This window comes from Lycium ferocissimum, chromosome 5, assembly GCF_029784015.1.
Source record: "Lycium ferocissimum isolate CSIRO_LF1 chromosome 5, AGI_CSIRO_Lferr_CH_V1, whole genome shotgun sequence".
NCBI lineage: Eukaryota > Viridiplantae > Streptophyta > Magnoliopsida > Solanales > Solanaceae > Lycium > Lycium ferocissimum.
The window spans coordinates 1698429-1725903 of NC_081346.1; the positions used below are offsets into that span (position 1 = coordinate 1698429).

General features: G+C 34.7%; 2 protein-coding genes and 1 pseudogene across 2 annotated transcripts; 1 reads left to right on the plus strand and 2 right to left on the minus strand.

Moving 5' to 3' along the window:
• Positions 1 to 116: 116 nt before the first annotated feature.
• Positions 117 to 5169, minus strand: LOC132055350 (uncharacterized). Its single transcript, XM_059447123.1, has 6 exons — positions 4415 to 5169; positions 1730 to 1782; positions 1023 to 1110; positions 826 to 924; positions 510 to 637; positions 117 to 422 (listed from the first exon to the last, which is right to left on the minus strand). The coding sequence occupies exons 1-6, from the start codon at positions 5075 to 5077 to the stop codon at positions 386 to 388; spliced, it is 1068 nt and encodes a 355-aa protein (XP_059303106.1). The 5' UTR covers positions 5078 to 5169; the 3' UTR covers positions 117 to 385.
• Positions 5170 to 16200: 11031 nt separating this feature from the next.
• LOC132055351 (peptide-N4-(N-acetyl-beta-glucosaminyl)asparagine amidase A-like) lies at positions 16201 to 18419 on the plus strand (annotated as a pseudogene).
• A 603-nt stretch (positions 18420 to 19022) lies between these two features.
• LOC132055352 (beta-galactosidase) lies at positions 19023 to 25689 on the minus strand. Its single transcript, XM_059447125.1, has 19 exons — positions 25308 to 25689; positions 24900 to 24995; positions 24706 to 24818; positions 24539 to 24605; positions 24333 to 24425; positions 24045 to 24188; positions 23406 to 23494; positions 23173 to 23278; positions 22991 to 23078; positions 22541 to 22659; positions 22289 to 22453; positions 21760 to 21932; positions 21527 to 21636; positions 21185 to 21294; positions 20982 to 21092; positions 20786 to 20896; positions 20083 to 20288; positions 19666 to 20002; positions 19023 to 19379 (listed from the first exon to the last, which is right to left on the minus strand). The coding sequence occupies exons 1-19, from the start codon at positions 25470 to 25472 to the stop codon at positions 19269 to 19271; spliced, it is 2514 nt and encodes an 837-aa protein (XP_059303108.1). The 5' UTR covers positions 25473 to 25689; the 3' UTR covers positions 19023 to 19268.
• Between the last annotated feature and the right edge of the window lie 1786 nt (positions 25690 to 27475).

Genomic DNA, 27475 nt, shown 5'->3' on the forward strand with positions numbered 1-27475 from the left:
ATATATTTCATGCCAATTTGTCACTGACCATTATAAAATTAATAAACTCTGGAGTAAACACGAGTATGGATATGTTTTTTTCTTCTCATAACTAGGAAAGGGAAAGAAGAAAGATGAGCTATAACTGTCGTTAGCATATATCAGACCCTCAAAGGCCATAAGTACTGCATACGACCCAGATATTTATCATATGCGGGGCGCATTAGTTTCCATGGAGAGTACCTAGAAATAACACAAAATGTTAATGGCTATTATTCGACCCAAAATCAACCCACAAGCACAGGCACCTAATAAAAAAAATTCCTGTAGTAGGTATGACTTTGGTATCAAGATGTACATACTGCCATTAGTCAAAATCCACCAACTAAAGCTAAAAAATAAATCCTCAGCCGGAGTATATTTTCGTTCTCCCATTCCTCTGCCTGCAATTCAAAATGATATATATCTAGTTAGCAGTCTTCAAGAAAATGAAATGTAGGAACAGTTGATGAAGAGAAGATAGCACTGACCAAAAAGCATCTTTCTTTTCTTGTGCTAATAACTCTTCAAAAGAAATATCGGGCAATTCAGGATCTGTGTTTTCGACTAGTTCACTTGATTTTGCTTTTATTTCCATATCAGCACCAATTTCAAGCATCTTCAAGAAGGAAAGAAAAGGTCAATACAAAGTGGAAAGTACATACTCAAGGAATGAACTTTGCAAGAAGAGATTCTAAGACGACGCAAGGGGAAAAAGAACAAAATGTGGAGATCGAAAGTTTGTCAATTATAGGGATAGAATTTTCATGTTGAATTCGCAACGTGATGTATGGTATGATGTTATACCTTCTTGTATGCTGGTGAGAGCTTCAGCTGTTGTTGTAGCCAATTGTATACAAAAGCATCCTCTTCCAATCGCTTCTGTTCCAATTCTAGCTTGTATATCTTGAAGTCATAAAATTCAGTTATTATTTCTTATTGGGAATCAGTGAATAACAAATTTCCAACTCAAGCAAAATCGATAAAGGGGAGATGTCCACTACCTGCTGCCGCAGGCGAACAAAGGAAGACCTGTCAGCCTTAAAGAGTAAGGCCTTTGTTATTGTGAATCTTCGTTGAATGACCTCAGACCTGTTGAGGAAGAATTTTAATTACTAGTACAGAGGAGCGTTTCACTCACTCTCTCTCTATTCCTCTTTTTTTTTTTTTTTTCTTTTGTGGAGGAAGTTTTTTGTGTGTGGGGGTGGGGTGGGGGGAGCAGGAATGTGATAAGAAAGTTTAGGATGAGAAGGCAAAGAAGTCCAAAATATTGAATACAAGCACATTTCTTTCCTGCACAAGGAAAAGTACAAATATGACATAAAACTCATAGCAAGACTCTTCATCCAGGTGACAATGTTGTCTAGAGGACCAATGGACGCATTAAAAGTAGGTGCTTTGGAAGGTCAGGACTCATTTGATATAATTTGAAATCATTGAATTACAACCCAATAGGAAACAAAAGGCCTGGAATAGAAAGGGCGAGGGTGGCAAAATAAGATATCGTCAACAAAGGTAGAAGATGCATGTGTGACTGTAAAGGCCAATTCAGAACTGGAAAACACTCCAAGAAAAGTTACAAATTCAGTAGTTACACCTTATAAGAGAATCATGCTATTGATTCTGGTAACAGTCATGTTGAAAAGGAACTATCCAACATATTTGTACTTATCCAAGTAAAAAAAAAAAATGAAAGAAATAGTCAACATACTTGTGCTGTAGCTCATTCCTTGCTTCAACCAAACAATTAACAAATTGACCAACCTGCATCATAGTACAACAATTTATGAATCTCAAAAATCTGCACGAGAAAAGCCAACCCAGATATTAAACGAAAGAATGAAAATCCTAAAATGAATTGGGAGAATGACACTTAATAAAGCTTGATTATATTCCATTATTTGTTTCTTAATGAAATAAATTTTTAACTTTGCATTTGAATTGATAGAAGTAGGAGATCAATCATAAATAAAGTTATGTCCTTCAATATATAACTGTACAAAATCCCAAATGGAAACTTCTTCCTCTAGATGTACACATCATATTATTAGAATACCAGGATAGCTATGCCAATAGATTCCTCATGAGTTGCAACTTTAATGCACTAACTACTATGAAGTTCTATCTTCCCAGAAGCGTTCATGGCCTAGACAGATTTAGGCAGAATACGCCACAAGAAGGTTTGACGCCACAGAGTATCTTTCTCTCTCATTTACTTGGAACAAAAAGGGAGCAGACTGCCAAGTCTAAACCGACCCATTTTGTCTACCTTAATGGTGTCACTGTGGTCAAAAGATGTTTGACTCCAGTAATCCATCCAATGGAAAAATCAGATGATTGACCAAAGTTACATCTCAGAAACTTCATCTAATGAATGTTTCTCTGTTTTTTCTTTTTTTATCAAGGTCTAATGAATGTTTTTTAAGCCAGCCTGTTAAGCAATTACCCTACTGTGCATACGGCAAATCAGTTAAGAGAGAAGCATGGATCATCAGTGCCACCCATAAATATGATCACATGCAACCAAGGAGCCTTGACTGAAGTTTATACTTCCAGATCAGTTAACTAACTACATAATTTATTTTCTGCTTCATTGATCACCTCCAAGATTAATTTTCCTCCATGTGCTGATATGTCTCGGATCGAACACAACATATTTACTAGCTGATAGTTGATAAAAGTGTGGGCAAAATAAAAGTGTTCTTGCCGAGCACTTGCTGCATATCTTAAATTCCTAATAAACCAGTGAAAAGCTAATACTCAACAAAGTTTCAAGTAGTCAATTTCTTGAATCCTACTTAAAGTGGATACTCACTCAATGCATAGACACCGGAAAATATTGAGGTAATTTTATTAACAATCAACACCAAGGCAGTACTGACAGATAACCCAAAAAGTGTGGATCTGCCCCCTTTTATAGGTTAGGTATGATCGGGGATTTGCACACTTTGTAATTTTTAATACATTGCCTTGGTGATGTCATACCATTTATAAAATATCATTTACTTAAAAAAAAAAAAAAAAAGACTATTATATGTGTTACATCATCCAAAACTTCGTTTCTGACCAAAATTGTCCAGATGATAAATAATGGAATCGTCCTCAAGCTTTGACTCTCGATCTTATATATTCTGTGTCTTTTTCAGCTGTCGATTTGTTATTTCAAGTCTACTGGTTTGGAACACTTGACTCCAAAAATACTCATAAACATTGACCAAATTTTTTGAATCAATATTCTTTTCCAACTAATTAATTCACTCAGTACACCTAAACAACTCCTTTCATCTACTTCCTCAAATTAATATTTTCCTTCCAACTAATTATGTCAGACGTGTCTTAAGGAAAACAAACTGATCAGCCCAAAAACTATTATTCTTGAAACAGGCTGGAGTAGCTTCAAACAACATATACTACCCTGGATAATCTTTAGTTCCTGTCTTAAGAACAAGACAAAGAAATGGTTAAAAAGGGGAGGAAGCCTACTACCTAACTGTTATGGAGGCAAACAATTTTCAGAAAATGTTTTCCAATTTTCCAATGTTCAGTTGGTCAAATTTTTTGAAAAATATTTTCCGTAGGAAAACAAGTTCTTTAAAATATGCAAAATGGCTTCCCCCGTGGAAGTAGAGAAAACAAGTTCTACAAGTGTCATTTCATATTGATTGTGTCCTTCCCACCCTCCAACACATCTCATCTTCACCTTCACACCCCCACCTCCCATAGTATTTGTCTAGATTATATACAAATGATTTTAGAATAATATTTTTTGCTTATGTATCGAACACAAAAATAAGTAAGAAACCCACTTATTTTCCCAGAAAACATTCGTTTTACACTTTTACCTAGTCCACAATGTATGACAAGATTTAGCCCTATGGAGAGTTAAAATTAAGCCGAACCGATTGTCCAGCTCTGCAGCTCATGCAACCTTAAGGAAAATGCTACTCGTGTTAAAAGTTTGAAGTGCAGATTTTCTTCATGCTGGAGGTTGAACTTGAACATAGAACAAAGGCACAATACATCGATAGTCCCTTAAACTTGCCAATCAATCTCATTTAGACACTCGAACTACTACTTGTTTCAATTGAACACCCGAACACATGATAAATTAGACACTTTCGATTCAAATTTTGGAAATTTTTTGCACGTGTTCTCAAGCATCTGTTAGGTTGTTAAGTTAACCACAGTAAATATGTGATTTCCTTTAATTATAATCAGAATCTCAGCAGAGACATCACAGGCAGATAAGTATGTACCTTTTAGTCATACATACAAAGGAAAGCCTTGTAATGCAACAAACACCACATCAAGACTCAACCTTTACTAAACTCAAACATTGGATATATGTTATACACAATTATAATCAACAAAAAGAGAAAAGGATAGAAAGAAAAACCTGAGCCAAAGTCAATCCATTAGACTCATGAGACTTAACAAGCTCATCATAATGTTGCTTAATTTTCCTTTGAGTTGCACTCGAAGACTTAGTAAAAGGATATAAACAAACCAACTCCTCTTTCTCCTTCACAACCCCACAATCTTTTTTCCCTTCTTCTTCACTATTCGAATCGGATCTTTTCTTCTTGACCCGTTTCTTTTTCTTCACCTTTTCCTTAACAGTTTCCTCATCAAGACCCGATTCAATCTTATTCGGGTCATTAGTAAACAGTTTAGCCCATTCAGGTGAATTAGAAGGTAAGATCTGAAGAAGAATAGAATGGGTCAAATGGGTCGGGTTCGGGTCAGGTTGATGTTGTTTAATCTCTTCAACAAGTTGTTGTTGTTGTTCATCATTAGACAAGTCTTGTTGAACTTTAATTAGGTGTTGATGGGTGTTGTTAATTTTCTTTTTAGTGAGTTTAGAGTAAAGAGAAAAAATGAGAATGGTGAGTGAACAAAATGAGAAAGTGAAGAAGAAAAGTAAAAAAGGAGATAACACTGATTCTTGATGTTGTTTTTGCTGTTGTTGTTGATGAATGTGACAACATGGTGGAGAAAATGGATTATTAGAATGAGAGAAAAAGAAGAAAGAAAAGAGAAAATTAGAAGTAGCCGCCATGGGAATGCATTTACAGAAGAAAAAAAACACAGTAGTACTTGAGAGTTTTGTATATATAGAGAAAGACTAACACCAGTTTCTTCTACACACTGACTCCATACTTTTTAGTCTATCTATCTATTCTATTTTATCTGTTTTGTTATTATTACCACTTTCACTTATTCTATTCTTATTTTTATCTTTTTAAATTTAAAAGCATTGTTTGTAATTTTTTATTTCCAGTACCTTTGGGACTCAATTAATTCGGATTCGCACGGAAAAACAGAGGCGAATGAACATAAATGTACTATTAAAGAAATGAGAAAAAAATGCTTAAGTGAGAATTGATCCTTGTTCTCTTGATCAGCAACTAAAATTTTAACCAAGTTTACAATAAGTCTTTTTGTAAAATGAGTTCCATTAGGTAATATTAGATTAATTCAAAAAAAAAAAAAAAAAAATATATATATATATATAAATATTTAGTTTTGCATAAAGATCATTGGTTCACGTGTCCCAAAATTAACCCTTACAAATGCTCCTGCTGAAAAGTCCCAATTGAGCTCCCTAACAAAGCCAATTCCATACCTAGAACTCGAATCAAAAACCTCTGGGATGGAGGAACTTAATCACCTCGCCACAATCTTTGTTGGTAAAGCATGGTTTGTAATTCTGTGACTACTTCAAAAACCAACAAAAAAAAAAAAAAAAAAAAAACCTGCAGCTTTTGTTTTTAGTTCTGAGGTCTTCTTTTTTATTTAATTTAAGGTTCTTTTTTTGTTTGTGACGTATTATTATTAGCACATTCACTAATTCTACTCTACTGCATTACTTTTTATCTTTTTAATTCAAAGGTATTGTTTGTAATTCGGTAACTACTTGACAACCCGAAGAAAAGGTTTTGGTTCTGCAGCTTTTGTTTTTTAGTTCTGAGGTCTTCTTTTTATTTAATTTAAGTGAAGTCCTTTTTTTAAATAGGAGAGGTAATTGGCCAATTGGGGATCTAGGTAAGATGTTATGTTAACATAATGGGAAAATAAAGATACTCAACTTACAATGCACTTATTAATGTGACTTTAATTAGTAAAAGGTTAATTGACTTCCGACTTGTGATATTACTCAACAGACTTTCTTAAGCTTTAAAGAAAATTAATCATAAGAGAAGAGATTAAACTTTAAATAAAAAAGAAAAAAGAATAAAGAGATTTTTAAACTTAAAAAGGAAGATTTTCTTTTACAGAAAAAAGCAAGACAAAACCCTCTTTGACCGCAACGTATTCAAATTCTTTATCATTTGAAATCACTCAATAGATTACAAAACAATTTTTTTGAAAAATTAGGTGAGGGCAGTAAATGTTCAGTCCTCTAAAATTGTTAAATTTGAAATATGTCAGCAGAAAAGGGTGAATTCAATGCCCTTTAATGTAATCTTGTCGATGTGAATATGACATGGAGTATTTAAAAAGAAGTAAAGCTTCCTAGGAGTATTTATTTCAAGATCATCTTTAGTGAAAATTGAGAAAAGGCCAAATTAACACATTAATGTATCAACAGTTAATTGTTCTAACGGGTTATTTTACATATGATTATTTAACGTATCCAATATACTACCTCCTCATTTTAACTATCGTTTTACCTTTAAAAAAAAAAAAAAAAAAAAAAAAAAAAAAAAAACTATCCAAATAATTGTTACTTTAAGAATTCAAGATTAAATTGACAATTGTTTCCAACCATACTCTTAACATTAATAAAGTAGTTTTTTTAATACTACTTAACTCTCAAAAAGCATATTTAACTATATAATAAGAGTGAGTCTACAGGTACGACGAAGGGCATTCTCGTAAATACTTCTATATTTTGAGGGCAATGGTAATTTAATTCTCACTTGTGACACGTCTGCTATCGATTCTTCCAGAACTTTTGGCTCCAACTCTATACATCAATGGGAGCTCAAAATTAAGACCCACTGTAAATTGAACCTTTGGGTTTCCCCATGACAACCTACTGTAAATTGACACCTCCTTCGGGCTATATCCCTTTGTACCGGCATGATCTACCGGCCGCCGATGAGCTTCATTTGGATATCTTTTTTTTGGTTTGACATTTCTTTGAAATTTGCAATTTTGTTTGCTATTTGGGTTGTAGCCATGTTGCATGACTGAATTTTAGCACTCTTGGCTGTTGACATTACTTATATTGTGTTCTCATCATTCTTTTCGTCTTCCCGTTTTTATTTATAAAATCTTTTGTTCTTGACAGGGTCTTTTGTTTTCAATTTTGTTGGTTTCTCATGTGATAGCATTACAATTACTTAGAGGTAAAAGAACAGTAATTGAAAAAGATGAGATATTGGGAAGGAGCAAAAATCTATTCATTTGCCGGAGAAATTACATTGCAGCTGTATTGCAGGTATCCAGAACTTAATTTAAGTTTTAATAACCTATTTATCCTTTACTATGTGTTTATCATATTTAATTTTGGTCATGTGCTGTTATTGTTTTATAACAGTTGTGTTCATATCGAAATAAAGCTTTATTTCTTGATAGGGAGCCTTAAAACTACCGATCTATTTAGATTTTTCAGAGTAGACTTTAACATTGCTCTAAAAATAGCGAGGACAAATTTAACGTTTTCGAGTAGTCCAAATTTGGACTACACTGAATAATTTGATATTGACAACGGTTGGAGAAAACAATAGCAGTTGCTCTGCCCGCTTCTTTTTTATAACGTGCGCACCAGTGTTAGTCGCAACCTCACTTTACTAGACCTTTATATTTCCCTCGTCTCTCTAAATGTTCAACGATGAAATTCTTATACCATGTCGGGATAACACGCGGATAGACTTATATTAAATAGGTCTTGATCGTGAAAGGAGATTTAAAAGGGGTCTGATGGACTGAGATTTTTACAGTGGACACATATTCCATCTCTTTTGTTAACTTTTTTAAAGGATTCTACACATACATCTATTCGATTCAACCAAAAAAGTATTGGGATTATGATCCCTTACTGTTCGATGGGCGTATTGATTTACTGATTTGTTTAGTTTACACATGAATACTTTTAAGGCTATACGGATGAATTTAATATTTTTTGTCTGTTGATATGTCGTATAACGAGCAAGATGATTTCAAGGTGATACGAAAATTAAGAGAGGAGAATACAACGGCCTATTTCAGGGAATACACTTTTAGTAATGATGAAAAATGCATCATAAAATCCTTAGGCCAGTGAGAAGAGAAAGGTTGGTCTTTTACTTCTTTGCTTTGTAATATTTTCATAATCAATTCTTGTGTTATCAGCTTCTCAGAGTTGACAAGTTACTCATTGTGGGTTGTGGAATTTTATAGTCATTGTGCAACCCTTTACGAGGCTTGAAGATTGAAATCCATACATTTCTATCAAAAAAATGAAATGAACTTTTGTTTCATTTGTCTGTAGAGGTCAGAATCAGCTGGATATATTGGAAATGAAGAATACTTTTAGGACTGAAAGTCAGCATGGTCTACAATTTAAGACTGAAATCGAGAAAAAGATGAAATGAACATGATGGCAATAGAATATTAAGGGGTTCTTTCAGCCATATTGATTTCAGCTTTTACTGGCGTCTTAGAAGTGCAGTCAGTGGTGTGTTGTTAATCATGGTATAAGTGGTCTAATATAGTAGTTTTGAAAGTTATATTCAAGCTTCCCTCCTGTTTGATTCTAGGTATACTTTTGTACTTAGTTTTCTTCTTTCATGTCACCATATGCTTTAGAGTTGAGCGGTTGAGCAAAAGTCAATGCCTATCGTTCTAAAGAGAACTCTTATCCTAATCTTGGATAAAATTCAACACTTCTATAGCCTATTGATCACCTATTTATTGATGATCGATTCATAAAATCTGAGAAATCATTTGATTATTTGTCAGGAGAATCAATCCAAGATTTTGTAGTGAATGCAGACTTTAAATATAGTAATAGTAAATCATGATGGTAGAATTTAGTAAAAGATTTTAATAGATGTTTATCGTTCTTCATTTCTAGGAAATCTTGGTGGTTCATCATCAGAGTCATGTGTTTTTTTAGTAGTTTAATGTACTTATGCTATTTAGAAGTTTTAACTTTTAAATCCCATTGAGCAGACTATATGAGGACGTACAGTGAGCAATCTCAAGCCTTCTGAGCATGTCTGCACTCTGCTCTAAAGAGCCACAAAGAGCCTATGCAGAAAGTCCCAAACTTGTAATGTATGTTACTGGAGAATTATGCAGAGCTAATTCTGATTTTGTTGTTAATACAATTTTAACTAAATTTTGTTAATTTCAGAATTTGGAGTGTAATTTAGTTTCATCAGTCTTTGTTTCTTGCTGCTTCATCTTTCTTCTCTTACAATGGTTTCTTCTTATGCATGTCCCCCCCTTTTTTTGCAATGGATTAATATTTGCTGATATGTAAGTTCCCCTTCTCTTTTTTCTAATCCTTTGTAGTGAATTTTCCAGCAGAAGCATGATAGGAATTGGTTCAAGGATTAGATTAGAGTCAAGTGGTTGTTCTTGATATTACATATGGGTAAGAGGATGCTATGCATGTAGCAGATAGGCATTCCTCCAGTCAATACATGGAGCTTCCTAAAGGAAATAAAATTTGAAGTTTTACTACATACACCAGTAGGAAGAGGATCATGATATAAAAACAACAGGTACGAGCATATGTTTGCCATTTCTGGTTGTCTTTGTATATATGATTTAACCATGTGCTTTTGAATTTACTTGTTCATTGCATGTTGATACCCCCTCTAGGTTAGTTTGACATTTTTCACTCTGATTTTCATTGTCAGATTAAAATTCCAAGCCAGTTCCGAAAGGGAAATCATCAATAATGCAAGTCCAAATTAAGAGAAGTAAAACAAAGGTCAGTGTATCTATTTATTACATAAATTTACATGTATGAAGTCAATGAGTAAAATGTATTTATTCCCATTTATGTGGGCATGCTTTGATCCTTCATTACTCTATTGTGTACTACTCTGTATTACACTAATAATAACACACGGCCTGCTTAACCTATTAGTTAACCAGTTGAACTTTCGCTGAAGTTAAGAGGAATATGTGTTTAAATCATAATATAATGCCTTATCCTAGGTTTATTCTTATTTTCTACTCTTGCATTAGCTTGTTTAGTTTTGTAACAATGGGTTCGGACACTTTTATTGAATATTACCGTAAAGGCTAGTGGAATAATAGTATTTCAAAAGGGCCGCACATACACCACACACACACACACTCACACACACACACATACATATATATATATATATATATATATATATATATATATATATATATATATATATATATTTATAAAGTCGGCAAGTTAGCTATAGTTGTTCAGTTTCCTAGAGTGTTCTATGTTGCAAGTACATTCTTATAATTTGTGTTGCTTCATATTTACTTTGACTAGAGAGAAAAGAGAGCAGGAAAAAGGAAAGGAGCAACATGCTACTACTTCATTGCTCAAGATCAGTTCTATCTAAGCTGACATTGAATAAAGCACAACAACAGAAACATCTATAATTGCTTACAATGAAACCATTTTGCAATCCTTTCTTCAACCCCACTCAAATTGCTTATGGTCAATTTTTTTCTCCCCTCTAATTTTGCTACTTCTTTGTCACAGGCGAATGAAGGTTTTGAAATTTTGATTTCGTATTAATGAGACGCTTCTTCTACTTGGACTGAGGTCCTCCTCTACGTGCTAGACTCCTGAATTGGCTTTTGTATTAGTTGGAACGCCAGAACATGAACAATCTAACTACCCTTAAATGTTTATGGTACTACCGGAAACTTTGTTCAAGACTAAATTGTACAACTTTGTTATGCAAATGAGTGTATATGCTATGAACCAAAATATTTAGTCAGTTTGATGATGCTTCCTTCTTTGAGATAATCTTATTGACAATTAAAACAACTTTGAACCTTTTGGTAAACCGATTTCTAGCACATGGGGTTTCGAGGATTATAACGGCGAGATACAAAACAAGGTAATATTAGATTGTGTTTTCTTTTGGATTTCGAAGGGTCGGCACAGTTTGATTTTTCAGAGAAAGTCTTATGAATTCAAGAAGTTCTTTCCGCAAAGACTCATTCTGCGATTTGTGGGTGTAATTGTTTAAATTTAATGTCTTTTGTTTCATTTAGTCGGAATATAATGGCCGCTCAATTTTGATTAACGGATTTTGAAGAAAGTCCACCACTTTAACTATGAAGAGGTAATTTGTGTGTTCTGTTCACACTGTTGAACCATGAATAGCTCATGCTGTGTGTTTCTCCGGATAGTCATATGCCTTACTGATAGTTTTGCATGTACCTTTGAAAGTATCACCATTTTGTTCCTATCATTGTTGAACTTTTTTTTTTGTGCTGATGTTATATGCTCCACTATGACGCTAAATAGTTGTAATTGATATTTCATGCTATATCGTATCAGATGTATTTTGTGAAACACTTGGAAACTGGTGTCTAACAATAAAAGAAAGGTGGATAGCAACACTAGAATTGGAATGCATAGAAGCTTTTGGGGGACTTATAATACAAATTCTATTGAAAACAGCTATCTCCAGAGAGTCGTATAAAAAGCAGATTCCGAGTACCAAAACATACCATTTAATACCTTCGGAACAATGAACATCATCTATCTGACTGTTTATTTAGTTATTGTTTATGATATCCAGGCCTCTTTACTGGACAAGTGATACCATTTTGTACCGGTAAGCACAATGTAGTGTGTCTTTGTTCCTGCTATCATATACCTCTATAATTTTGATCTATTTGTCTGTTGTTATGTAGTATGAAGATGGTGTATAGCTTGATTACTTGCAAAATTGCCGAGGATTCTGTTTGGGGGGGCAAGAATGTTCATGCCAAAGGAAACTCTCCTGTTAACCAGGAGTCAATCCACAAGAAATTTTAGACACCCAAACTCACAGCTTTGGCAACTCAATTTATTTTGTTATTCCGTCTTTTACGAGGGATCTGATGCTCACTCATTGCATGCTTGCTTCGAAAATGAGAGGAAATAAGGTACCAATTTTTTGGCGTTTCAATGGTCTTTGCGCAAGCAAAATTACTTCATTTGTAAAATAGTACCTCAGATGTTCTGTAAAGAATTGTGTAAAAGTGGAGACCGAGTAATTTTACCCACTTCCTAATAAGAAAAATAATAAGCTTAACATTTTATATTCCTACTACCACATTTTCAAGTCCTTAAACTTTTCGCATGATTGTTCTTTTTTGTTCCCTAAACTTTAGTTTCTGAACATGTGATGGTGCTGCTTTTAGTTCTCAATGAAGTGCCTTCATGTACAATAGACACAATGTAGGGAAGAAGATCTATTTTTCTCTTTTTAAAGGTCTAAGCCAGCGATACTAACATTTGCAATACAATTAAATGAAACTTGGATGGCATAATGATAAGCCTGCAAGATCTGCTGTCTATATCCTTCTATATTTTTCTTTTCTATTGCTTTGTAAATGTTATATTGGTTTCAGTTATGTTGAAAAGCCAAGAAAGTCGTCATATGCATGTGGGTTTCTGTTTTGAGATCTATATAAAGTGGTAAAAGTTATTGATTTCTTGATGGAAAATGGGTAATTTCCATTTCTTGGATACAAATAATTAGATCAGACGAACTGGATCTGTTGTGGAGTTATTCTGCAATGAATTTCACTTGATCTACCGTCTGATTCCTTTTCAAAAGGCTTTGAATGGGGTACAATAGTTTTGTGATTTATCAGTATTTTAAAATATATTAAAAAGAAAAAGAAGAAAGCTTTCTTTTCTGTTGGAAATTGGAAACGGATATGTCCTCCGTAAAACTTCTTGGATTTTTGGGTACTGGTTTATACTGAATATTGTACTTTACATCCTCTTATATTATCTTGTTGTCGTAAGAAGGATAAAATATATTTTTGGCTCTCTTCTATCTATGTTTCAATATCTTTTAATTGATTGGTGTTTACTTTCTATCCAGTCTGCAACTACTGTGCTCTAACAAAACAAACAAACCAGATACGTATGTATATGTTTGTTATCGGTTGTTTAAAGCTGCAGATGGTATTGCCGGAACTGAAAAGATGTGCAGACTACCGCTTGAAGAAGAAGATTTTTCTGAAAACTTTGATAGGCATTCACTTGAGATCAAAGTGAAACCCCATGAAAATACCAGAATTTAAGCTCAGAAACTAATGTAGAATTTTGTTCCTAAATCCAAGAAAAACTATGAAGTGTTAATATGTTGTACACATTTTGCCGAAGTTTCCTTTTTTAGTGTTTTGATATTGAATTTCTTTTTATCAATCTTGTGAAGTGCTAATAATACAAACTTACAAAGGATAGTGTCGGGCATAGGCCCGTGCCTTGCACGGGCACCAATCATCTAGTTGAGCTTAAATTTGTGGCTTGTACTCACTTGCATCATTAGATATGACTGTACCTTTTCTTTTTTACTTGGCCGTTGGATTTGACCGGTTAAGTCCTTTAACGCATGATTTTCATGCGTTATTGGATCTGTTTTTTTTTTTTTTTTTTCTTTTTTTCTTTTCTTTCTTTCTTTCCTTTTTCCTTTCTTTCACACTTTTTTACATACTTTAGCCGTTGATTAATCATGCTTCGAGACTCCAAAACTTGAATATTTTGTATAGAACCTGATATTTTTTTTTGCGTACAATAATGTAGGCACAATACATCAAGGATACATAGACGTTCGGATAGTAATTTTAGGGGTTGAAAAGGTACCCGAAGTAAGTTTTGTTTGAAAAAATTTAGTGTTTTTTCCATACTTTGACCAACGATTAGTCGTGTGTCAAGATTCCGAAAAGTCAACATTTTATATAGAACCTGATATTTTTTTTTTTCATATAATAATGTAGGCGTACATCAAGGATACGTAGACGTTCGGATAGTCATTTTAGGGGTTAAAAAGGTGCGAAGTAAGTTTTGTTTGAAAAAACTTAGTGTTTTTTTCATACTTTGACCAACGATTAGTCATGTGTCAAGACTCAAACGTCAATATTTTATATAGAACACGATATTTTTTTGCGTACAATAATGTAGGTCCCGATACATCAAGGATACGTAGACGTTCGGATAGTCATTTTAGGGGTTGAAAAGGTGCCCGAAGTAAGTTTTGTTTGAAAAAAATTAGTATTTTTTTCATACTTTGACCAACGATTAGTCGTGTGTCAGGACTCCGAAACGTCAACATTTTATATAGAACCTGATATTTTTTTCTGCGTACAATAATGTAGGCCCAATACATCAAGGATACGTAGACGTTCGGATAGTCATTTTAGGGGTTGAAAAGGTGCAGAAGTAAGTTTTGTTTGAAAAAAGTTTAGTGTTTTTTCCATACTTTGACCAACGATTAGTCATGTGTCAAGACTTCGAAACGTCAACATTTTATATAGAACCTGATATTTTTTTCTGCGTACAATAATGTAGGCCCATACATCAAGGATACGTAGACGTTCGGATAGTCATTTTAGGGGTTGAAAAGGTGCCGAAGTAAGTTTTTGTTTGAAAAAAATTAGTGTTTTCCATACTTTGACCAACGATTAGTCGTGTGTCAAGACTCACGAAAGCGTCAACATTTTATATAGAACACGATATTTTTTTTTGCGTACAATAATGTAGGCCCGATACATCAAGGATACGTAGACGTTCGGATAGTCATTTTAGGGGTTGAAAAGGTGCCCGAAGTAAGTTTTGTTTGAAAAAACTTAGTGTTTTCCATACTTTGACCAACGATTAGTCGTGTGTCGGGACTCCCGCGTCAACATTTTATATAGAACACGATATTTTTTTACAGCGTACAATAATGTAGGCCCATACATCAAGGATACGTAGACGTTCGGATAGTCATTTTAGGGGTTGAAAAGGTGCCCGAAGTAAGTTTTGTTTGAAAAAAACTTAGTGTTTTTTTTTTTCACTTTGACTGACGATTAATCGTGTGTCAAGACTAGAAACGTCAACATTTTATATAGAACACGATATTTTTTTTTAACGTACAATAATGTAGGCGATAAATCAAGGATACGTAGACGTTCGAATAGTCATTTTAGGGGTTGAAAAAGGTGCAAAGTAAGTTTTGTTTGAAAAAAACTTAGTGTTTTTAATCTTTGACCAATGATTAATCGTGTGTTCGTTGGTCAAATTATGGAAAAAAAAAAGTTTTCAAACAAAACTTTTACTGTGCACCTTTTCAACCTCTAAAATGACTATCCGAACGCCTATATATCATTGATGTATTGGGCCTACATTATCAGACTTAAAAAATGTCGAGGTTTATACAAAATATTCAAGTTTGGAGTACCGAGCATGATTAATCAACCCAATTTTAAAGTATGTAAAAAAGTGTGAAAGAAAGGAAAAAAAGGAAAGAAAGAAAGAAAGAAAGAAAGAAAGAAAAGAAAAAAAAAAAAAAAACGATCCGATAACGCATGAAAATCATGCGTTAAAGGACTGCTAATCTGATCCTCTCCGTTAAGTCCTTTAACGCATATTTTTGCATGCGTCATAACTCTTTGTACTGCTTTTTTTTTAACATATTTTGGTTCATACCCTTTTTTTTTGGGTTATTTTGGTTCCGGACTCAATATTTGAACCAACCCCTTGCGTCCACGGTACAGGGCAAATGTCTAATGAGAAGAAGAAAATAGACTAGAAGATATATGGTGGCCGACATACCTTTATTAATTAGACATTTGTCACCTTTTGATACTTTGATTAAAGGAAAGAAGATATTTTTGTGTGAATATAAAAAGCTCCAAGTTTCATTGACTTTCACAAAATTATCAAATAATCTATGGCCTATATCTTAATCCCTCCGTTCCAAAAAAAAATCGCCTTTTTTTTTATTACTTTATTACAAAAGAAATGATATATTTTTTAAATTTAAAAATAATTTAATTTTATAAAATGATAAATATTTTAAATCACGCATTTTAAAAATCTTTTTTAATTATCAAGTCAAGCTAAAGATAATATTTTGGGACGGAGGAATTATCTTACTCGGGGACATGTTTTATTAATATTTTATAAAGTGGAGATGAATGAAAATTGAGAAAGATTGCAATCTCCAAATTTCACAATCTTCTCTGCATCTTCTCGCATTTACAACAATCAATCTTGACCTCTATACATTCCTCCATCATGGCAAATCTCCTCTTCCTCCTCTTCATCATCATCAGTTTAACTAATGCTTCACTTTCTTCTTCCCTTGAACACCATTCCCACTTCATCAAACATAGTCTTCACCACAACACTTCTTCAAAGAAATACACAGAAATAACTCGTCCATTACCCTTCGCTAACCTCACTCCTTCCTGCACTCTTCCTATCCTCAAACACCGCTTCAGAAATACGATCGGTCTTCCACCTGTCTCCGTCCCTTATGCTCCTCCAGCGAATTGCTCCTGGACACATGTGGTTCTCCAATTCAACGCTTCTTGCAAAGGATTACAGTATGACCGTATAGCTGCTGTTTGGCTTGACGGTACTGAGCTCTTCCGTACCAGCACCGTCGAGCCTACTGAAAACGGTGTTTTCTGGACCGTTACTAAGGATGTTACCAGGTATTCGTCCGTACTCGTTAAGGAGAATATTTCTCTTTCTGTTATGCTGGAAAATTCGGTCAACCAAGTTTATACAGGTGTTTATCATGTTAATGTTACTTTCTTGTACTATGATGTTGAGAACATGAATAATGTTCCATTATCAAGTAGTACTAATCAGAAAGTGAGACTGGTTGATGATGCGTTCGTGGATAATCCCACAAAAACCAGCAGATTTGATAATTCCAATTTCGGATAATGGAGGTAAAGGATTTTGGTTCCGAATTCAAAGCGATTCGGACTTGCACGGGAAGAGTGTTATCATACCAAAGAACACGTACAAAGCTGTGATGGAAATTTACGTATCATCTCACAGTTACGATGAGTTTTGGTACTCAAATCCGCCAGATTCTTACATACGGATAAATAATTTGACTAGCCAGAGAGGCCACGGAGCGTATAGGGAAGTTTTGTTGAATATAGACATGAATTTGGTAGGATCAGTGGTTCCATTCCCTGTTATTTTACCAGGTGGAATTAATCCTCAGTACTGGGATCCAATTGTTTCAATTGGGGCCTTTGATTTTCCTTCTTACGATATCGAATTAACTCCATTTTTGGGGCTTTTACTTGACGGTGAATCCCATTTTCTGCGCCTTAGGGTGTTGGATAGCCTCCCTTATTGGCTTGTGGATGCGAATTTGCACCTATGGGTAGATAAAAAATGTACAGGTGATTGTGAAGTGCAGGCTAAAGTTATTGATTACAAAACTCCAGAGTTCGAGATGGAGCGATCTTCAGACTTTGAGGGGCTGGATGGATCATATGAGATCGAGATGAAGAGGGAGAGCAAGTATTCCGGGTGGGTGAATTCATCAGCAGGCAATTTGACAACTACAGTTTCACGAGAAATTAAGTTCAAGAACAAGATAAAGTTTCATGACAAGGGAAATGAAAAAAAGGTAAAGCAGAAAGTGAAAGAAGAGATTGAAGTTAAAGTAGAGTCTGAAACAGGTACTGAGATTTCTAAGACCAAAGTGAAGAGGAAGTTCCCGCTAACTATAACCACAAAGACTAAGTCATCAAGAGAGGATGGTACAAATTTGATGAGTTCTGAATTAGAACATGAATGGAAAGAGAAGAAGAAGTGGAGTGTTGGAGATTCAAATTCTTTTTCAAGCAGTTTGAAAAATGAGCAAAAATGTGAAGGGTGGATGGCTGTTCAAGATCACATTGTTCTACAAAGTGGAGCAACCACGGAACAGAATTATTCTTATAAGGGTGAAACTAGTAGCTATTCTCGGGAAATTGCAGCTACCAATGGCAAGCTTATGAATGACGATGCAAACTACTTGAAGTTTGCTTCACTTTCTGATATGTAACACCTTTCTGATATGTAACACCTTTTTGAAGTGAATGGCAGCCCCGGAGCATAAAGTATCCCGCATTAGCAGGACTCAAGGAAGGGCTGCATTTCAAGGGGTGTGATGTAGACAGTCAACCCTAATGCGATAGTGGTTTCTTCGACGATTTGAACCTATAGGTCACATGGAGACAACTTTATTGTTGCTCCTAGGCTCCCCTTTTGTAACACCGTTTTGAAGTATCCTTGTTAAATAATGCTCCCTTCTCCCAACTCTTTTTAGTCCTACAAGGATATCTGTGTATTGTGTGGCATTAGAGCAGATTTGATATTGGGAAAAATACATAGTTTGGTCCTAAGCTTGAGGCGAGTGAACAATAAATTTTTTGTATCTAAAGTTTTATATGGATGCCACGTGTCTAGTAATAAATAGGGGCAAAAGAGCTAAAACGTTAAAAAAGGACGGAGGGAGTAACAAATAAAATCACAAAAATATTATTTATTACATTAAAGTAATATAAGATTAACCACTATAACAGTAAAGTCACAATTATATTGTCACATTTAAAGTAGTTTAACTTTACCCATTTAGCAGCATGGTCATAAAAACCTGGCAATGTAATAGTTGAGTAGTTGTGGTTATAGTTAATGATTTTTGCAACATGTCAGCAAAGAATGTCAGACAAGAAAACTAAATCAGACAGCAACGCTGAAGAACAAGATCTAGAAAACATCTATTAAAGAGACTCTGATGTTATTTCACATCATCATAGTAGCATTTTTGCAGATACAAAGCAATGGAAAGATTGCTATTTTTACATAGATGGAGTAATAAAATACTGATAAGACTTGAAACCTCTTAACAGTAAGAATAACTGCACATGGACTAATCAAGAATCAATGTCGATGTGGGATGCTAAACAGTACTTAAGGCAGACTCAATTATTTCTCCAGAACCTGCTACCTCCAACCAGCAGAGTCTCTATGCACTTGAACCATACTATTGTTTTACAGTTGCAAACCAACACCAACTTGATAGTAACCAACATATGTACAGAATCTTGGGCCATTGAAATTCATATGGGCTTCAAATGAAAAGGTGTGTTGCATATCTGTACAACTTCACCCCCCTCCAAAGCCAACTTTTTGATATACAGTGGCTCTTCAAAAATATCTTCAGAAAGTGAACACTTAAATTCCTATACAGTACTTGAGACAACTAACTGAAAACCACTTTATTTGTTTATCCTTAGTGTCATCAACTGCAAATAACCTCAACTGAGAGTTTCTTCATAACATGTGGACATGGATCGCCTCCAAATATCTCGGGTGTCACAGGTACTGCACATGAATTTTGCCCGATGCAATACTGGAAAAATAAAAAAGAGAGTAGTTCAATCAGGTCTCTACAGAAACGTGAAACACGTTCGTCTAACAGGATAAGAAGATGGAATTATTTCATTTTTGGACTATCGGCTGAAATTAATTATGGGTCCTCGCCGGAATGTACAAAACCTATACATTGATTATGTATATTATATGTATATTTATATTTTTAATATAAAAAACGTATACACTATTTTGTAAATTAGATCACCAAAAGGTCTATTCTACTAGAAATATGGTGGCGTAATGAAGAGTAAGATTTTACATACCCTTTGAAAAGCATCATATGAGTGGAAGGCGTGGCAGCTTCCTTCCCGGAAGCTTCCACAGACACCCTGTGGTGTTCCAAAGCTTGCAAATTTGATTGAAGTAATCTTCTGACCAGCAGCACACGAGAGGTGAGCTTTAGGCCTGAGTGGTCTGTCGACTTTACCAGATGCTTGCATTTGCCAATTCACCAACTGTGGTTGCCATTCGTTTATATCTGCACAAACACTTGCGACTTCTCTTTTTACCAAAGAGATTCCATGAGGTTCTCCTCCCGATTCCTCAAATAGAACTAACAAATTTCCAGTAGGATGCAGCCAAGACCGTGGAACATGATACCTGAATTATAATTCCCAGTTAAATTAGCTCGAGATTCTTGTTACATCAGAGAAAACACCACGAGGTTTCCAATTACTTACCATCTTTGTGAGGCCTCTCCACAGTTACTTAGGCATTTTTTCTCATCAAACCAGCCTGCATAGTTACAGGCACCGCAGTTACCAGATGCTTTATATCCAGGCCAGTAGCGTCCGAGGCTTTGACCGTTTATCCACACTTGGCCTTTGCCCATGGTATTCATGTCTAAAGCCAAAGGCTCATTTCCAGCTGGAGCATTGAAAGTGCTCTGTGTACACAACACGATGATTCAATATTAATTTTAGTCTTTTTAAGCCCACAAACTCAAATTACTTGATAAAATTGTGTTTAGGTGAAGAACACCTCAACACGGAGCTTGTTTGGCCAACCTTTTGGGAAGCAAAAAGTGCTTATTTTAGAAAGTTGAGGTGTTTGGCTAAGCTTTTGGGGAAAAAATAAGTGTTTCTGAGCAGTAGCAAAAGCAGAAGCAGTTTTCCAATGGCTAGAAAAAGTAGCTTTTCCCCGGAAGCACTATTGGAACATTGGCCAAGCACAAAGTACTGCTCTAATATTGACAAAAGAGTTTTTCAAATTGATTAGCCAAACACCAACTGTTATTCTCCAAAATCACTTTTTCGAAAAGCACTTATGACAAAAAGCACTTTTCGAAATAAGTTGGCTTTGGAAGCTTGGCCTAACAGACTATTAATGTCAAAATATACAGCTAAGTTGGTACAGAAGAAGGTTTAAGTATGAGGTACGCACCTTGTACCATGTGAGTGGCTGTCTCTGAGCCACAAAAGAGCCCTCGACCCACTCAACCGACGAGCTACCACTGAGTGAATGAAGACCCAAGGCTTCTCCTTTCATACCAACCTGGTAAAGCAAAAAAGTGAAAGCTTAGATAACCATGCAATGAAGCATCCGGGTTCTATTTTTGGAACATTTTATAAAGACAAACCTTGTAGGACCATTTCTGCCATGTTAAATCTCTTTTCCCCTCGTCAAGACCACTGAGTGAAACTGGACCAAGAACACCAGCATTCCATGTCTCAAAATGTGGACCAATATTCTGCAGTTGAGCACACGAGGAAGGAGGCCAAGTAAGCACATATCAATATGCATATATAATAAAGTAAGAGGCGACAGTGAGAGAGAACACACCGGAAGTCCAACAGCAATACTCAGCAGAGAAATCTTGTTGACACCAGCTCTCAGATTTACAGCTTTACTGAAAGTCAGTTTCGGTTTTTCTAAACTTCCATATGCAGTTCCTGCATGAAATTTGAACAAAGAGAGATGTAAATAACAAAACCGCCACTATGCGTCAGGGTGATGGGGGCTTTAGTTTTTTATTATTACACAAACTGTTTCACTTCATTGTATTTGCTTGATAAGACCAGATAACCTTCAGCTTTTGATTTGTTTTATAAGAAAGAAAAACATATAAGAAGGAACTTAAACTGAAATCATGTCACGTCAAATACAAATAATTATGTCACGTACCGGCTAATTGACCATTCACAAAAACATGCAATGCATGGCCAGCTGACATGATTGTAAGCCAAGGCCATTTTCCGCCATTCAAAAACTTTTCTCTTGAATCAATCTTGACTCTGAGGATAAACAAAAAATCATAAACATGCGGCGGATCCAACGTAATTCAAGTGTGTGTGTGTGTTTTTCTAAATCTAATATGTGAAGAGGCTGGCAGAAGCTACATTGGCATAGGCACTTACTCAGTTGAATACCACAAATAATCAGACGCATCTCTTGTGGTATTTATCTGCTCCAATAACCCAACCACTGTAAAACTACTGTCTTCATAAGATGCTGTCTCTTCATTGAATGACTGCCAGGCAAATCCTCTGCTCACTGGAGTCATCTTCATCTGAGCGCTTTGAGCACCAATCTTCACATAGAATCGAGAATGCTATCAGTATATTGTTTGGGTTGTTAGGTAAGAGGCAAACTAAAAGACTAAAAGTCATGAATATTTTCTTTGAACCATAAGGGAATTTCTCTTTGTTATGCCCTAAACAGCATAATTATTTGGGTTTTTTCCTTTTATGACCCGTCGGCTGAAATTCTTTACTGGCGCTGGCCAAACATATACACTGATTATGTATATTATATGCATATTTATACTTAAATATGCAAAACCTATACATTTTCTGGCTATTTCGTAAATTAGATCAACGAAAGGTATTGGACTGTAATTATCTCTAATTATTTATTTCAGGTAGAAAGTGTATCCTTTCTTCTTACCCTTGCTGTATTAAATACAGTGTTCTTGCAGTTGGGAAGAATGCTGATTGACCATGGTGGCAAGTTGTAATGCCTGTTTGCAAATGCGACAGTAGCAAAAGAGTGTTGGTTGTAGTTTGCAAGGAATGCAGCACAAGAGCCAGACTTCGACCTAAAGACATGGGCCTGTATAAGAAACAATGAAGATCCAGTTACTTTCATTGCGAACTTTGAAATGGTGACTGATTAAAGAAGAATTCAGTTAAATCTCACCTCCTGCTGGTGTCCAAGTGCTGTCACAGTTGGATCTCCAGAAACTAAAGCTGGCTCACAAAGCTTTATTGCTCTATGCAGATCTTTCAGGTGACCCCATTTAGGTTGTCGCAATAAACCTAAAGACCAGATGGAAATTTTTTAAACTAGGCTAAACAATACGTTTCTTCAGCCGCACTTTTTTAGTAAGGGAATTCTTTAAGAGATACATTTCTACCAAGTTTAAGTGTCTATCTAGTGACTGACTAAGTTTTAGTGACTAATGACCATCTTACAAAACGTGCTTGAGAAACAAACAAACAAGGAGTTGACCAATAAAGTTCTGCTTTGGCGCTTCTCACTTTTCAAATTCAAGTGGTTATAGGAAATAAAAGTGGGATTCTCATTTTTAACCTTCTGCTAGCATTAAGAAACTCAATCTAAACCAGATTTCAAGAAAAAGGTGTATACCATATTCATCAAGAGGTGCATCATAGTCATAACTAGTAGCAATAAATGGGCCACCAGCAGTCCTTCCAAAGTTTGTTCCTCCGTGATACTACAAAGCAAAAGGAAATGAAACTCATAAACAACATAATTTTCTTGGCATCAGAAGAAGCACTAACTCTTGAATATCAGAGACGATAAAATACCATGTAATAATTGATGAAGGAACCTCCCTTCTGTATAAATTTTGCAACAGCAAATGCTAAGTCCTCAGCAGGACGGTAAGGAACTGGATTCCCAAAACCAGTAAACCTGCAAAAAAAATTACAACAGAAATTTATCCCAACATGTACTCTAGTTTATCCCAACATTTACTCTAGTTTATCATAAAACTAGAAATTTTATTTATTTAATGCTTTGGAAAGATATATGTACTTACCATGCAGTCCAAGCTTCAGTCCATATCTTTGGTTTGTAATTCTTATTTGGAGAAAAGTAGTCACAGTAGAAACCATTGCAAGCATTAATCTGAATAGGTGAAAACGTATATCAAAGTAGGAAACTGAAAGGAAATGATAAGGAATAAGAAAAAAGTTAACCACCTAGATATTTTAACAACATTGACAAAATAGAGAATTCAGAGACAAATATCTCAAAGTACTGAGCAAGATTAAACATATCAAGACTATTATAATTATGCTCCAAAGAGTGATGAATAATACATTATTTTGCAGAACACTAGCAGGGGAAATTTGGCAGGGTGCATTAGAGATCAAGAGAAAAGAAGATCATTAGTGGGTGATTAATTACAAGAGTCAAACTCCATTTAATACTTGATGAAAAGTCAGGAAACAGATAGTAGTTGGAAAAAAAAGTAACCCATATGCAGAGTAACTGAGTAAGCCTTGCAATTCTTGACCATCAAGGGGGACGACGATTAACCCCACTAGGAACGGAAACATAGCATGAAAGCAATCAACAACTACGACTCAATCCACACATTTCACTCCAATTAAGCTCATCTCAGACCAATATTATACAAAATAAAATATGACAATGTTTAGAGAAAAATACTTACAATAGGATCAGGGGCATCGTCTTGCTTGCACATGATCCATGGGACACCAGTGTTAAGACCCACAGCCATTTTGGCTGCCCACTGTGCATAAGATTTACCGGGTGCTCCCAATTCCCACTCCATGGGTCCATATTCATTCTCAATCTGTCAAAAAGTTTCAAATAAAGAAACTTTCATCAATTCCCCCTAAGTTTTTTTGGAAAATCCTAACCTCTAAACAACCAACAAACTCGACAAGATTACTGAAATGAAGCAAACAGAAAAGGAGAGTGAGCATATTTGAACAACCTGAGATAGAATTATTGGGCCGCCTTGAGTTTCATACAAACGTTCTGCTTTCATCATATTGACAATCTTGGTAGTGAATTTTTGCATTGCAGCCTAAGGTACAATATTTTGAACATGAAAGTGCACAGTAAAAAGATTAGAAACCAATCACATCAAAGAAAGAAACTTTTTTGATAAAACATCAAAGAAAGAAACTTTTGTCTAACCTTGAAAGGCCCATTATCTGTTCTGAAACTGATACCTTTTACATATTTGAGCCACACAGGAAACCCTCTGGAATTGAAACGGGTAAGGTGAGCAAGAAAGAACTTAACGTAATGCTAAAATTGGTATCAATCTTTTTGCAGATAAAAAATGTAATTTTGAGGAATACCCAAAATTCCATTCAGCACAAGCATAAGGTCCAACTCTGAGATGGACATAAAGTCCTGCTTGATGCACCAGCTTAATGAACTTCACTAAATCATATCTCCCTTCAAAATAATACTGGCAACAGAAAGAAAAAATCAACAAAATATCCAGAACTGATATAAAATATAATAAAAAAAAGAGTCTAATTTAACTCACTTTTCCTTGTTGAGGCTCATGCCCATTCCAGAAAACATAAGTCTGAATAACATCCACACCTCCTTCTTTGGCCTTTTGTATAATACCTGGCCACATCTGTATAACCAAAAAACAAAGGAGCAACAACATAAATTCGGAAAAAATCCATTTTGCTTAAAAAGACTCAATTTTTAATATTTAACACACTCATTTATGCAAGGAAAAAGTTTTTCAAGAAAACATGGGACATCTCTGTAGCCCCAAATGAAGGAGCAAGAACATAACCTTTAGAAGAAAAAAAAAAACATTTTGCTAAAAAAGACTCAATTTTAACATTTAACACACCCATTTTGCAGAAGAAAAACAGAATTTTTTGAAACATGGGACATAACATATTAAACTTGTGAAGTACATTTGACATGAACATACCTCAGGAGTGCTTCTTGGATAATGAACAGAACCAGAAATAAGTATTCTCCTTTGTCCATTTACAATGATAGCCTTATGGTCATATGAAACTGAAGCTGTTCCACAAAAAACCCATGAACCCAATAACAACAATAATACATTCAACATTATTAGCTTCCAACCCATGTTGTAATTTTAGCTCAAGATTGTGCCTTTTCAAGGCAAAATGAACTTTGTTTCCACTAACTTTTTTCCCTTCTTTCAAATTGCACTTTATTCTATACTTGATTCTTTTACCATTTGTGTTGTAGTACAAAAAATATAGAGAAAAAAATGATGAAATTATAGAGAATACTGAGAGTGAGTAATAAGTGTGAATAAATGTGTAATTGGGACTTGCAAAATATTGGTACTTTGCAGCTGCATTTAAATACACACGAGTATGGATTATTTGAAAGTGAGTGTGGGGTCCCTTTTTAGAAAGTGGGACCCACTTACGCGGAGTATCATCCAACAAATTAATTTTGAATGAATTTCAGTTTTTCACGAAAAAAGAAACTTTAATTAGAACAGTGCATTTAAAGTCCCTGTTTGGCTATTGCTAGAAAAGTGAATTATAGTATTTAATTAACGTGGGTTTTTTCTCGAGGCTGATGTACAAAGATTCTTTACGGTTTGGTTTCCTGTTTTTGGGCAATAGCGTTAAGGTTGTTGTTCTCGTGGGTGAAACTAACAGTGCGTGTAGTGTATTCGCGAGAATATATCACGCGTATTGGAAAGTGAATTTCACGTGCTTGGGTGGAGCGTAGAGTAGAACCTCTCTTGGTAATTACGGCCGTAATTGTGATTAAATTTTCTATTGGACCACTTTTTGACTGTGTTGTTTTCTCTGCGCAGCCTCACGGGTTAGGTTTAGCGTAGCTTTAATTACCTCTTCAAAATTTCGAAGTATTTCTATATTCCTATTTCTCATTTTCTTTTCAGATTTTCCAATGTAAGAAAAGAAATTTAAAAAGAAAAAATCCTCACTTTAATGACCAAAATACCCCTATAATGATGTAGTAACAAGTTTACCTCTTTTTATGGAATTCTGTAAAACTGAACTTAGAGGAATTCCGAATGCAAATCACATGATATTAGTTCTTGAATTGTTTAGTTCAAACTACTTACCAGTTTTTTCTGGAAATAAGGGACATCGTTTACGGTGAAAAAAAAAATCCTAGTAATAAGGAATTAAATTAACAAATTTATGATACTGGCGTTAGTCGTGTTATTATGGCTAATTTATCACGCACTGAATATCCTTTAACGTTCCCAAGTATATTGATTCTATCGCATGATATTTATGTGATTTATAATTAAAGCGTGAAAAAAGAATTCCACTGAATTACAGTTTTAACAACATTAAATTTATATTCATCTCTGAACGTATTTGTTATAATATGGTAGATTCGTTATCTGATTAAACTCGTTTAGTCTATTAGTCCTACTACAAGTATCTCAAAGTGAAATGGTTTATTCTTCTCTAATCTAATTAGACATTCTTTAAATTAAACATTATTAAGCTTAGTCCATGACCCAAAGAACAAAATTAGGAAACATTCGAAAAGTTGGGCTCTATTTACGTATAATGCTCTCAATTGTTTATAAAAATCAGTAGTAAAACAAGCAACTGACACTACTTTTTACACGGAATCAGACTTCAACCACAAGAAAGGTTAAATTTTGATCTACTTCTTTATTTTGGGTACACAAATCTTAATCTAGTAAATATCATAAGTAGAACCTAAAACATAAATGTTCCCTATATTTTTGCAGCATGGACATATTGATAAGTATTTGTCTCCACCGATGGTTTACATCAAATCAAATAATTTTATTTAATAGTAGTGAATTAAGAATCAAAGTGACAAATGCATATGTGTATGCTTGAAAGACACAGGTTTTACATTTATTGGTTTTGGTGCAAAAAAATTTATCAGGCATATCCTATATATATCCCTCTCTTCCTTTGCCAGCACAATTGATCATGTCACCTAGAATTCTATTTATAGTTTAACTTTTTTATTAATTTATATTTGTTATCACCAAATAAGTAGCAAATATGGTTATACTTTATACCCCTGTTAACTTAAAATTCAAGTTCTTCCTCTATTTTTCCTTTTGGTTTATATAATGCTTTTTGTACG